Source organism: Mastigoproctus giganteus, chromosome 1 (genome assembly GCF_048544385.1).
Source record: "Mastigoproctus giganteus isolate SK-2022 chromosome 1, ASM4854438v1, whole genome shotgun sequence".
NCBI classification, from domain to species: Eukaryota; Metazoa; Arthropoda; class Arachnida; order Uropygi; family Thelyphonidae; genus Mastigoproctus; species Mastigoproctus giganteus.
In genome coordinates, this window is record NC_143575.1 from 211,756,983 (window position 1) to 211,769,805 (window position 12,823).

At 37.3% G+C, this 12,823-nt stretch overlaps 1 protein-coding gene across 1 annotated transcript in view; it reads left to right on the forward strand.

Moving 5' to 3' along the window:
• LOC150091496 (leucine zipper transcription factor-like protein 1) overlaps positions 1-12,307 on the forward strand; it is a 152,243-nt gene extending 139,936 nt beyond the window's left edge. Inside the window, exons 9-10 of the mRNA XM_090384187.1 lie at positions 3,269-3,372; positions 12,160-12,307. Coding sequence (XP_090240313.1) covers positions 3,269-3,372; positions 12,160-12,184 — 129 coding nt within the window. The 3' untranslated portion in view covers positions 12,185-12,307. The remainder of the gene's footprint in view (positions 1-3,268; positions 3,373-12,159) is intronic.
• The last annotated feature ends 516 nt before the right edge of the window (positions 12,308-12,823 follow it).

Below are 12,823 nucleotides of genomic sequence, written 5' to 3' on the forward strand. Positions count from 1 at the left end.
TTATTTCATGCTTTTATGTTTTGTTTTTTTGTATTTTTTTTATAATGATTTTATAGCTTAGGTTTCTATTTCCTATTACCTTTCATCCAAGATAACCTTGGAACAGGTTATCTTTTATTGTTTTTTATTTCAACTTTTATTTTTTCTTTTGTTTAACTCAAGACAACATAGTCAATAAAGAAATTATATATATTTATTCTTTATTTACATACAGAAACTTTGCTATCAGTGATAAGAAGGTAGTTAGCCCTTTGTATAAGGCTGTGGTTAGCCTGCATCTTGAGTACTGTATACAGGTCTGGATGCCTAACTTTAGGAAGGATGTAGATTTGCTGGAATGGGTGCAGAGAAAGGCAACCAGATTGGTGAAGGGAACAAAAGGGTACTCTTACCTAGAAAGGCTTCAGTTCTGCAAATTGCAGCATCTCAAGACAGTACCTGCGGGGAGATCTGATTGAGGTGTTTAAAGCCTTGAATTGATTGAGTAAGCTGAATATTAATGGCATTTTTCCACTTGCTGAGACTGTATACACTTGAAGGGGCCATAAATTCAAATTGAGAAAGGATGGTTGCAGGATAGATGTGTGGAAGCTTGCCTTTGCCTTTGGCTAGCATTCAAGGGAAAACTAGAAAAATTCTTGGAGAGTATGGATGAACTTTTTTTTTTTTTTTTTAATGCTATATAAGCTTGCTTTTTTGTATCATTTGCCATTACTGCTACTATCTTATTATGAAGAAAATATTATTTCTTGACCTACTTCACTTCTGGGGGCACAATGAAGAGAATCAAGTGAAAATGAAGCCATAGCAAATGTTATGTGGGAAAATTAACAGTATTAATATTAGCAATGGCCACATGGTGCAAGGAAGCCTATGGCTTATGCTGCACCAGCCAAAAAAATAATAATAATAAAGTAAAATAAATAATAAAATAAATAGAATAAAATAATAATAATAAGAAGAAAATTTTAAAAATAATAATAATTAATAAGAGAAAAGGAAATAGACAACATATGTGTTTCCCTCCTCCCGTAGGTAACTTATTCCAGTAATTTATAACTCTCTGGCTAAAATAAAATTTCCTGCAATCCAGTCTAAACATCTCCCCCCCCCCCCGTAACTTGAAATTATGGCCCCTTGTTCTAGAATCATTTATGACCATGAAAATTTCATTCTCATTCATTTTGCTTATGCCTCTCAGAGCCTTAAACACCTCAGTCATGGTTCCTCTAAGGTGCCTAGTTTCGAAGCTCTGCAACCCATATATTTGAAGTCTTTCCTCATTCGGATGCCCTTTTGACGATCTCACCAGGCGAGTTACCCATTTTTGGACCCTTTCAAGAAGCACAATGTCTTTCTTTAGCTGCTGTATCCATACTTGAACACAGTATTCCAAGTGTGGTCTAACAATAGCCTTATATAATGGGATTATGATATCCATCTCTCTATCAATAAATCATCGATAGAACACCATGAGCCTTCCTTGCGACCAGTCTGCAATGCTCGGAGAGCTTCATGTCTGACCATATTGTTAGACCCAAGTCCCTTTCCTCCACTACTAGCTTTACTTCAACTTTGCCAAGTGTATAAGTTACTTTGGGGTTACTGTTCTCCAGGTGCAATACGGATGGATTAAATTTGCTGGATTAAATCATAGCTGGCATTTTTCTGACCATCTATGAAGTCTATTTAGATCATTCTGAAGAAGCTCTACTTGGCGGTGATCATTAACAACTCTACTAATTTTTACATCATCTGCAAATTTAGACATCATGCCCTCTATCCCTTCATCGATGTCATTTATAAAAAACAACAGTGGTCCTAATATTGATCCTTGGGAAACCCTACTTCTTACATCAACCCAATCTGAGGAACAACCATTTATCACAACCCTTTGCCTCCTGCCCTGAAGCCATCCAGCTATCCATCTAAGGATTTTCCCTGTGATTCCAACCTGTTCCAGCTTATAAAGTAATCACTCATATGGGACTGAGTCAAATGTTTTGCTGAAATCCAAATAAACAATGTCAAAATTATTTCCAAAGTCCAGCTCTTGAGTGACCCTGTCAAAATAGCTAACCAGATTAGTTAAACGTGATTTTCCCTTTACAAAACCATGCTGAGTATCCTTCAGAATTCCATTTCTATCTAAATGATCCTAAATTCCACCCTTGATTGTCTCCATGATTTTTCCTACTACTGAAGTTAAACTAACCAACTGGTAATTTCCCACTTCTCTCTTAGAACCACCCTTTTATATATATATATATATATATATAGGAGATACATTGGCAGTTTTCCAATTCAACGGAATCACTTCCAGGTCCAGTGATGCTCTCATAATTAGCCTTAGTGGTTCATTGCACTCACTTGCCGCCTCCTTTAATATTATAGGGTATATGCCATCAACCCCAGGAGCCTTACTGGCCTGTAGGTTCAAAAGTTTTTTCATTATATAAATGTGAAATTTCAACATCATTAATTACATTTTTTTAAACTTCACTCCCATAATTTCTCATTGACATAAAGGGGTTTTCTTCTGTGAATATCGATGCAAAATAACTGTAGAGTTCATCTGCAACTTCAGCTGGGTATCTAATACTATCCCACATCCATTACATAAGGGTCCGATCTGATTTGTCCTTCTCTTTTTTTTGCATTTATATATGTGAAGAATTCCTTATACCCCCCTCCCTTCTTTGCTAGCGATTTCTCATAATCTGCCTTTGCCAGCCTAACCTTTTCTGTAGCACTATTACAAATCAATTTGTAGCTGTTATAGGCTTCAGTACTTTTTATTGCTCTGTAACTTTTCCATGCCATCTTTTTTTGCTTAAGTGGAATGGATACATGTGTACTTTGTATGCAAACATGCTTATTGTGAAGAATTTTTTATGGATATTTTATTATTTTAATTTTATTTATTAGGATTTTGTTTAATAATTAAATAAATTTTTATTCTTCAATTTGTCACTGGAGGTAAAACTTTAGGTGGTTTTGGAACCTATTTCATCATTACATAACGAAGATAGCAATCTCTTATAATAGGCAGGCATTCTGGGGTAACATATACAGACACCAGTCTGCACATTGCAGGGTCAAGCCCAGTAACTGCTGCATCAAATGCACACCCATTGTTGTTTGCTGCACTGGTTTACCTGCTGCAGTTCTAATTCTCTGGCCATTGTGGCCATTCAAACTGTAAATGAGTATTTATCTTTAAAAAAACTATCAGTTATATATATTTTAAATTTTTATCCCCAATTAGGAATTGGAAAAAAAATTCAGTCAGACAGCAGCTTACAGCAACATGAAAACAATGTTAGCATCAAAGAATGAAAAAATAAAAGATCTCAGAAAGATGCTTTCTAAGTAAGTTTTTTTTTTTTTGAAACTCCTTCAATAACAATATAATTTAAGTATAATTAATAATGAGGATATTTACCAACCTGAATAATTTAGTGAAATATATTTGCTATAACTGATAATGTGAACTGAAATTAACTTAAAAACTAAAACAAATCTTGAAGATTATTTTGTAGTTACTACTTATTTAGTAACTACATGACAGAAAACTGTTTTACTCTGGAATGTTCCATTTTATTTTTCTCCACATGCAAGATAACAGAAATTTTATTTGAAAAGGACACACATTCCTTACTTGATTAAATGATGTATATTCAACAAGGTCGGAATGTATCCACATTAGGATAGAACATGTGATTCACCTTTGCTTACATATAACAACATTTTTCAGGTACACTGAACATAACCTTTTTAATTCCATAAAACTTCCTTTTCGATACAATCATGTTTTTCATTAGTTTCAATTCTCTTTTTTCCTCTCTGTAGTACCCCTAGTGGTTGCATGCATATTATAATTTTACACATATGAAATAGGAAAAGAATAGTTTGTGAAAACAATGCTTAAACATAAATAGATAAACTTAATACTAAAAACAAGAATGATATTGAATTGGATAAATAACATAAGAATATAGCAGTATTATATTTTAAAATTATTATTTTTGATAATTTTAACAAAGACATTTGATACAGATTTACTTATATATTTATATAAAGGTAACATATTTTCGGTTCTATAAGTTTGCATATTTATACTGCAATACCATTATATCCGGACACTACTCCATTGCATTATACCCAAGCATCACTTGTCAGGCATCATTATAAATATGCTTGTAGATCTTCGAGGAGACAGAAGTACAATCGTGAATGCAAGATGTCACAATTGATGGAGTTCAAATTCCAGAACAGAATGATAATAGGGTGCCACCAAGCAATCAGTCTGTGCATGGCACTGAAGATTCCTAGGTTGATGATTGGTCATGTGATCTACAAATGGAAAACCGTCACAAAAGGAAAAAAACAAAAGGACTCAGAAAACCTCTGAAGTTGACAGAACGTGACAGAAGAGCCCTGTTTGGAACAGATTAAGCAGACGATTCTTTGCAGGGTTCAGAAACACATAGGCCCTCATGACACAATTGGTTTACATGTCAGCACCAGTACAGATCATAGTTTGCTGCTTGATATGAGTTATCATGGTCATGCAGCCATCCACAAGCTACTAATCACTCTGACTACCAAACACCATCTGGCTTGGTGTAAATCACTCTATTCTTAGCCTACACCATTGGGAAGCTGTGCTTTGGAGTGACAAGTACATGGTCTATCAGTCTGTTAGTCGTGCCCAGAGAAAGTTACCTGCTGACTGAATCATCCTGACAATGAAGTTTGGCAGAGACAGTGTGAGGGTCTGGGGCTGTTTTTCATGGTTTTGCTTGGGACCATTTGTTACTTTGTACAAAACCAAGAATGCTGAATTTCTGCTGATGAGGCTAAAAGAATTAGACTTTTTTTTCTTTTTTTTTTTTTGGGAACCACTAAGTGGTTCTTTATTTATTGATTGAAATTATTGTTTTTCTCTAACTTTTGATTTAAATTTTTAATAGTGTAGTATTTGTTTATGACTTCCTGATTAATTTGGTGTATTTGTTATTCACTTGTAATTGCTTAAAAAAACTACAGTCAACTGCCAGCATTGTGTGGATCAATAAGGACATTTGAATTTTGAAACCATTGTTTTAGTATTGATATAGCTGATACTGGAAGTTTCTGTGTAGCTTTGTAGCAGTGTAATCAGTATCAGAAGAGGCTTATAAACTATAACATATAGCACTACGTATGTGCTTTAATAACTTAACTTTATCATATAATCCATAACATACAACATTAATATTCATAAGAATTTTTAGTATTGGTAATTTGACGTAGATATAGTATTGCAAATAGGTCACTAGAGAGTTCACATCATGTAAGTTGGCAATAGATATTATTAAAAATATTATCTATTATAACTGCTTAGAATTTATAAATGTAACGTTATAGCGTAATACATATAACTTAAACTTGATAGGAGATATGGAATACATGTATTGTAAACTCGATATTGAAAAATATATACAGTAGAACCCAGATAAGAAATTCCCACATAAGTTTTCCCCTGTACTATGTTTGCTTTCTTAAGTCCCAATTTCACCTCTGTATATATTGTAAAGTATTATTTTCCCGCGTAAGAAGTTTCCCGGGTAAAAATATTTCCTGCATAAAAAGTTTGTGATAAAGACTACACAGTGTATTATTATAATGATGTTTTCCCACTTAATACATTTTTTAAATATAGAAATTATTTATTTTTATTATTAGAAAATATTAAACTATAAACATTTGGTAATCAGGTCCTTGAGGTTGTCACAGACATTCTCTCAGATATGCCAGACAAGCTGTACTTGCTACCTGGAGTCTAAAACGCGGATGGAACTGATATTCGGGTGACACTCAAGTCAAGTGGACCCAATTTCGGCGAAGTCCGGACAGTCTGTGACAACCAAATCCTCTGCTTGCACCTTCACGATGGTGGGACTGTTAGTAATCCTGGGTATAACCTCCATGCACAAGCACATGGTGGGTGACCACCCAGGTGTGAACCAACGTAAGCAGGGGTCGAGGTGTGGCGCCCACACCACATGGAGGAATGCCGCCCCTCTATGTTACCAGGCAGTACTAGGTGGTAGATGACTCTCATCAACCGGTGAAATACCACCACTTTGCTTATTGGAGGCTTGAAGTGGTGGAACCCATGTTTAGTCTCTAGAGCTAAGTTCCGGTCAACCCTTCCCTATCTCTTCCATCATGCAGTATGATTGATGACTTTTGAGGTTATGATGAACGTTGTGGCGAGATCCAATATTCCTTACATTTCGAGGGTACAGCTCTAAAACGGTTTTCGCAGGCCGGCCGCTAGTTAGTACACCGGACCGAACCTATTGGTAACTCTCTAGGAGGCTTCCGGATCAGCTAGTGTATAATCTTGCTACCTCTACTCTGCCAGATAGTGACTGGAGGGAGTCCGAGTAGTGTGTATGCGGGGAGCATTGTCGAGGCCACGTTATGTCAAGGATCTGGGTATATTCTTACCACATGTACGCCATATCCAAAAATTTCATTACTTCATACAGCATGTCCCACCCACTTTTTCTTACTATTGAATACACCATGAATTGTCAAACTAATAGAACAAGCTTATCTGCGAAAAGATCTAAACCTCCCAAGGATTTCCTAATTCATTTCACAAATATACGTGGTCTCAATTCTAATCTCAACGATGTCCATTTCCACTTGCAGTCTGCCAAACCCCATGTACTTTTTCTGACAGAATCTCAGTTAGCGGTTGATTCAACTACTGTTCATCTCAGATGCCCAAATTATTCGCTGTATGATTCCTTTCGCCTCAAAGGTGGTACTTGTGCATATGTCCGTTCTGATATTCCCTGTCAGAGACTTGGCAATTTGGAATCTCCTCTCTTTGATCTTCTCTGGCTTAAAATCTCTCTACCTCATTGTGTCAAATTCATCTGTTGTCTCTACCGTTCTCCCAACTCCACTAATCACTTGGAGCTCTTTGACTTCCTCTTGTTGCAACTTGACTTTCTCCAGTCCAACTTTCCTAACAGTGAGGTAATTTTCCTTGGTGATTTTAATGTTCACAACTCCAGCTGGCTTCTGTTTTCTAGTCACACCGACCCAGCAGGTTGAGATGCTGAGGCTTTTGCAATTACTAATGACCTAGCACAGATTGTTCATTTACCTACAAGAATACCGGACAATCCTAATCATACAGCCAATACGCTTGATCTTTTTCTCACAAACAACCCTTCTAAGTACACGGTCGTAGTGAGAGGTCCTTTAGGCACTTCAGACCACAACTTGGTGATTGTCTCTTCTCCAATGGAACCTTTATCTCATGGCTATTCCCAACCTCGTGTTGTTTGGCATTACAAGAATGCAAAATGGGATGACCTGCGAGACTTCTTTTCTTCTTTTCCTTGGTCGGATTACTGTTTCAAAACTCCTGATGTCAACGTTTGCTCAGATCGTGTCAGTGAAATTATTCTTGCAGGAATGGAATCCTTTATCCCACACTCCACTTTAAAATCTCGTCCTTTATCTAAACCTTGGTTTTCCAATAAATGTGCTAAGGCTGTTCAAGAGAAGAATGTTGCATATCGTAATTGGCTTGTTTCTGATTCTTCAGTTTCATTTTCTGCCTACACCAAAGCTCGCAACAATTGTAAAGCAGTTATTAATCAGTCCAAACTAGAGTTTGAACAGGCTAAGAGTAGAAAACTTGCTTCTTGCCCTAATGGTAGCCGAGCATTCTGGTCCCTTGCCAAAGCTATTGGCCGCAACTTTTGCCCATCTCTGCTTCCACCTCTGTCCAAACCAGATGGTTCTGTTGTCACTTCAGCCAAGGGTAAAGCTGACCTGCTAGCATCCCATTTTTCTTCCAGCTCATGTATTAATGAACTTGGTAAAACACCTCCCACCATTCCCAACACGGTCCATTCAATGCCTCCTGTGGTCTTCCGTCAAAAGGATATCAGAAGGATTTTGATGAATCTTGATGCTAAGAAAGCTCCAGGTCCTGATGGTATTTCTCCACTTGTTCTCAAAACCTGTGCTCCTGAACTTACTCCTATTCTTTGCTGCCTTTTTTCACTTTCTTATTCTAAAGGTGTTTTTCCTTCTGCTTGGAAATTTGCTCATATCCAGCCAGTTCCTAAAAAGGGTGACAAATCCCTCCCATCCAATTATCGTCCCATTGCAATTACCTCTACTCTTTCTAAAGTAATGGAGAAATCAATTAACCGCCAACTCTTAAACTACCTAGAAACCTTCCGTCTGATCAACGATCGCCAGTATGGATTCCGTCGGTGTCGATCCACTGGTGATATTCTGGCTTATGTTACCCATTTATGGACTACTTCAATGGAAAGGTTCGGTGAAACACAAGCAGTTGCTCTTGACATCTCAAAGGCTTTCGATCGTGTTTGGCATAAAGGTCTTCTAAACAAGCTTCCATCTTATGGTTTGCCAACTGTTTTTAGTAATTGGTTATCCAGTTTTCTCTCTGATCGCTCACTGAGGGTGATGGTAGATGGCTTTCTGTCTTCTAACTTCTCCACTAATGCCGGTGTCCCCCAAGGTTCAGTTCTTTCCCCCACTCTTTTCCTCTTGTATATCAATGACCTTCTTCCATTGACTGGAAATCCTATCCATAGTTTTGCCGATGATAGCACATTGCATTCAACTTTCCATTTTGAGAAACCTTGCCCTGCTCAATCAGCTTCAACTTCTCGAAAATCTGCTACCAATTCCTTAAATGCCGATCTTCAGGTAATTCTCCAGTGGGGCAAAGACAACTTAGTTGATTTCAACCCTTCTAAAACTCAGTCTTGTCTTATATCTCGCAAAAAGGATTCTTCTGCTCCTATGCTTATCTTTAGTGACACTCCAATTTCTAGGCAAAAGGATATATCTCTTTTGGGGATTACCCTGACTTCTAATCTCTCTTGGCACAAGCACATTACAAATATTGCTTCCTCTGCATCTAAAAAACTTGGTTTTCTCTTTCGCTCTCGGCGTTACTTTTCTTCCAAACAGCTGCTCACTCTGTATAAATCGCAAATCCGCCCTGCCATGGAATATTGTTCCCACATTTGGGGTGGTGCCCCCAAAACCTCTCTCAGGCTTCTTGATTCCATTCAGAAGAGGGCAGTTAGGTTAATTAATGATTCATCTCTAACAGAGTCTCTCCACTCGCTTTCTCATAGACGTACTGTTTCTGCTGCATGCCTCTTCTACAGATATTTCCATGGGCACTGTTCTTCTGAATTGGCTTCTATAATTCCCGCTCTCTCTTTCAAAACAGTCCGAACACGTGCCGCCACCAGCCAACATCCATTTACTGTCCAACTTCAAACCCACAGAACCAACTTTTCATCTTCCTCATTTATTCATTCAACTGCCGTTTTCTGGAACAACCTTCCTTCATACGTATTTCCTGAAAATTACAATCTACAGAAGTTCAAGTCCAATGTCAACAAATATCTTCTTTCGTCTTCTCAACCTCCAGCCCAAGCACGGTACTAAGTACTATAGGTTCTAATACCTCTCGTGTTTGGGGTTCACATAAAAAAAAAAAAAAAAAAAAAATCAAACAAGTTAGTGCCAAGCATCATTTTAGTTAGTAGTAAACTACTGAAGTAGGTGAAATGGCATCGTTTTTGATCTCATGTTGTGAATGCCTTCACAATAAGTTGCTCTGATATTGCACTACCTCCAGTAAGTTACGCTTCGCCAATGGAGAAGACAAATTTTACTTATTCTTGGTGGATTCCACCACCCAGGGGTTGTGGGGTGATGGTATCCGCAGAGAACCTATTGGCGAAGGTGTTGCCTATTCGAGAGTCCACTGGTGAAGCGTTGCTTATTCGAAGTAGTTCAATATCAGGACAATCATTTTGAAGGCACTCACAATATGAGATATAACAAAAACAATGCCTACTTCAGTGATTTACTGCGAATTAAACTGACGATTAGCACTAACTTGTTTGATTAGTGAATTTTCTGTAGTCTGAGGCTTTCAGACTACAGAAAATTCACTAAAACATTTTTAGTAGAAATATTTTGATGTAATGGAAGTGACATATTGCAGTTGTTTTCATTGATATCCATAATTGGATACATAGACAGCGTTAAGTTCTGATGGTTGTGAACAGTTTTGAATGATTAGATTATTGCTCTGTCTTACTGTAATTGTGGCCTTTTAAGGTATGTTGAAACTCCAAAGGAGCTCATTCTTCCAACTTGGTAATGAGTTTAATGAACAGAATGTTAAGAAATCCTCAGTTTAAAAATGTTTCCCATACATAGAGTAAAATATTTATAAATTCTGAAATAGTATGTAAAAATCATCTTTAACTTATGTACATGTATGGAGCAATATGGCCTTAGTTGCTAATACTCCTAAAAACCAAATAACAAACTAACAAACTTATGTATGTGTATCTTTTCATTTTTATTAGTGTAGTTAATATTTCATACCCTTAGGTCATTTCCCTTATAAGAAGTTTTCCCACGTAAGAAGTTCTAAACCTCCAGTCCCCTGAAAAACTCCTTATCTGAGTTCTACTGTATGTATATATATATATATATATATATATATATATATTCAATAACGTAAACTTAATAGCATAACCGGTGCATAGTGTTATTACTCCATTAGGATAAGAGTTTAGTGTTGCATTTTTAATTATATTGAATTAGAACCGAATTGACACCTCAGACCAGAGCAGCAAAGCAGAAGGCTCGAGGTAGTGGGAACACTGTGGTTTGAGGGAGAATTGGGGGGTTGTCCTCTGAATCACAGCCTTATGAAATATACTGCTTGTTTGATGTTTGTGGAGCTATGAGGAATGGGATATGATATTGCCAAGGGATAGTGTGTGTGTGTGTGTTTGATGTAAAGAGTTTGAGGATGTTAGGTGCCAACTCATCATTGTTATGGGCTTTTATGAAAGCTTGAAGAACAGGTATTCGATGCCCTCGAAGGATTTAAGTTAGGGGCCCACCAAGCTCTCAGCTACCCACATTAATGCCAGATCTTGCACTTGATCATCAGGCAGCACAGCAACAATCCCCAAGGCAGAATGTGTTAGTTCCACAGGAGTTACTTGTTATCAGTGACTCTATTGTAAGGGAAATGGGAAATATATTGTGCAAAAAGAATAAGTGGAATAGGACCAGAGTGGAAGACCGTTGCTGTGAAAGGGTGTACCTGGTCAGCAATGATGTTTAGGTAGGTAGTAGACATCAGAGTACCCGGCACATGGCTGACTGGACCCAGGGTATCCCAGCAGAACATTGCCCAAAGCATGACACTGCCACCACCAGCTTGTTTTCTTCCCACCGTGCATCCAGGCGCCATCACTTCCCCAGGTAAACGACGCACACGTACCTGGCCATCCACATGGTACAACAGGAAACGTGATTCATCGGACCAGACGACCTTCTTCCAATCACTCAGGGTCCAGTTTCGATGCTCACTTGCACATTGTAGGGCTGTTGCTAGTGAACCGTGGTTAGCATGGGCACTCAGAGTGGCCTGCAGCTACCCACCCCATTTTCAGCAGTGTTCGATGTACTGTGTGTTGTGACACATTACTCCCATCACCAGCATTCCAATTACCAGTGAGTTGCACCACAGTCGCCCTTCTGTTGCCACATATCATCTGGGAGAGCCTTCGCCCATCTCGAGCATCGATGAGCCGTGGTCATTCAACACCTCATTGGCAGTTCGTGGGTTTTCCATCTTCGGACTACTTTCGGTAGGTACTAACCACGGCTGACCGTGAGCATCCCACCAGCCATGCAGTTTCGGATATGCTCTGACCCAGTCATTTGGCCATTACAATTTGGCCTTTGTCAAACTCGTTTAAATCTGCTGCCTTTCCCATATGAAGAACAAGAGTAACACTGATTAGCGGAGCTCAGTATCGGGTGTTTTTTATACCGTGTCCCGATCCATGTGCCGTAGTTCACCTGTAGTTGCTTCGATTTGCATAACGATTCGCTGGTCATAATGTTTTGGTTCATCAGTGTATAATGCTATATATTATAACAGTAGGAATAGAATATCAGGGAATAATCTTAGTTGGATCTGGTAAAATCCAGAAAATAGTAAAATTTTAAGATAAAAATTTTCACTTTTATTTATATTTTTTTATCTTTCAGATACGAACAAGTTACTGAACAATAGGACTATTAACTGAATTCCATTCAGTTTCACTTCCCATCCTGTCCAGTTAGACTGTTATTTATGTAAATGCATGCCATACAAAATAAGAGGACATTAAATTATAGAAAGTGGGTAGTTGAGTTGCCATTCTGTTGCTTGTTGGAAATGATGAAATTGAAAATTATCTTTATTTTAGGTTAACATCTTTTTCAGGTATGGTTTCGGAAATATACTAATGAGAATTTTTAGCATGAATGATATCAATTCATAGTTTTTATTTCTTCTCCATATATTTTGTGTTGATAATCATACTGATAAAAGATGAAAAATTACTACATCATATATGTAGTAACTTTTCATATTCTAATGTACAAAATACAAAAACAACAGTAGTGTAAAACACAGTAATTTACAAAAAAACAGTGTGTTTTACTTATTTAATTATAAGATTTATGCTGAAAAATAATATTTTTGTTTAATTTGTACAAAAGCGATGATTTCAATTTCATTCTCTTATTGTCTAATAATTTGCCTTTATCCAGGAGTAAATATTATTACAGTAAAAGAATTATTTCAGTTACTTTTCTGATGCCAGCAAACCACAAACTAAACTTGTCAAACTTTGTACCAAGAAATATCAGGCATAAGTAGTAATTAGAT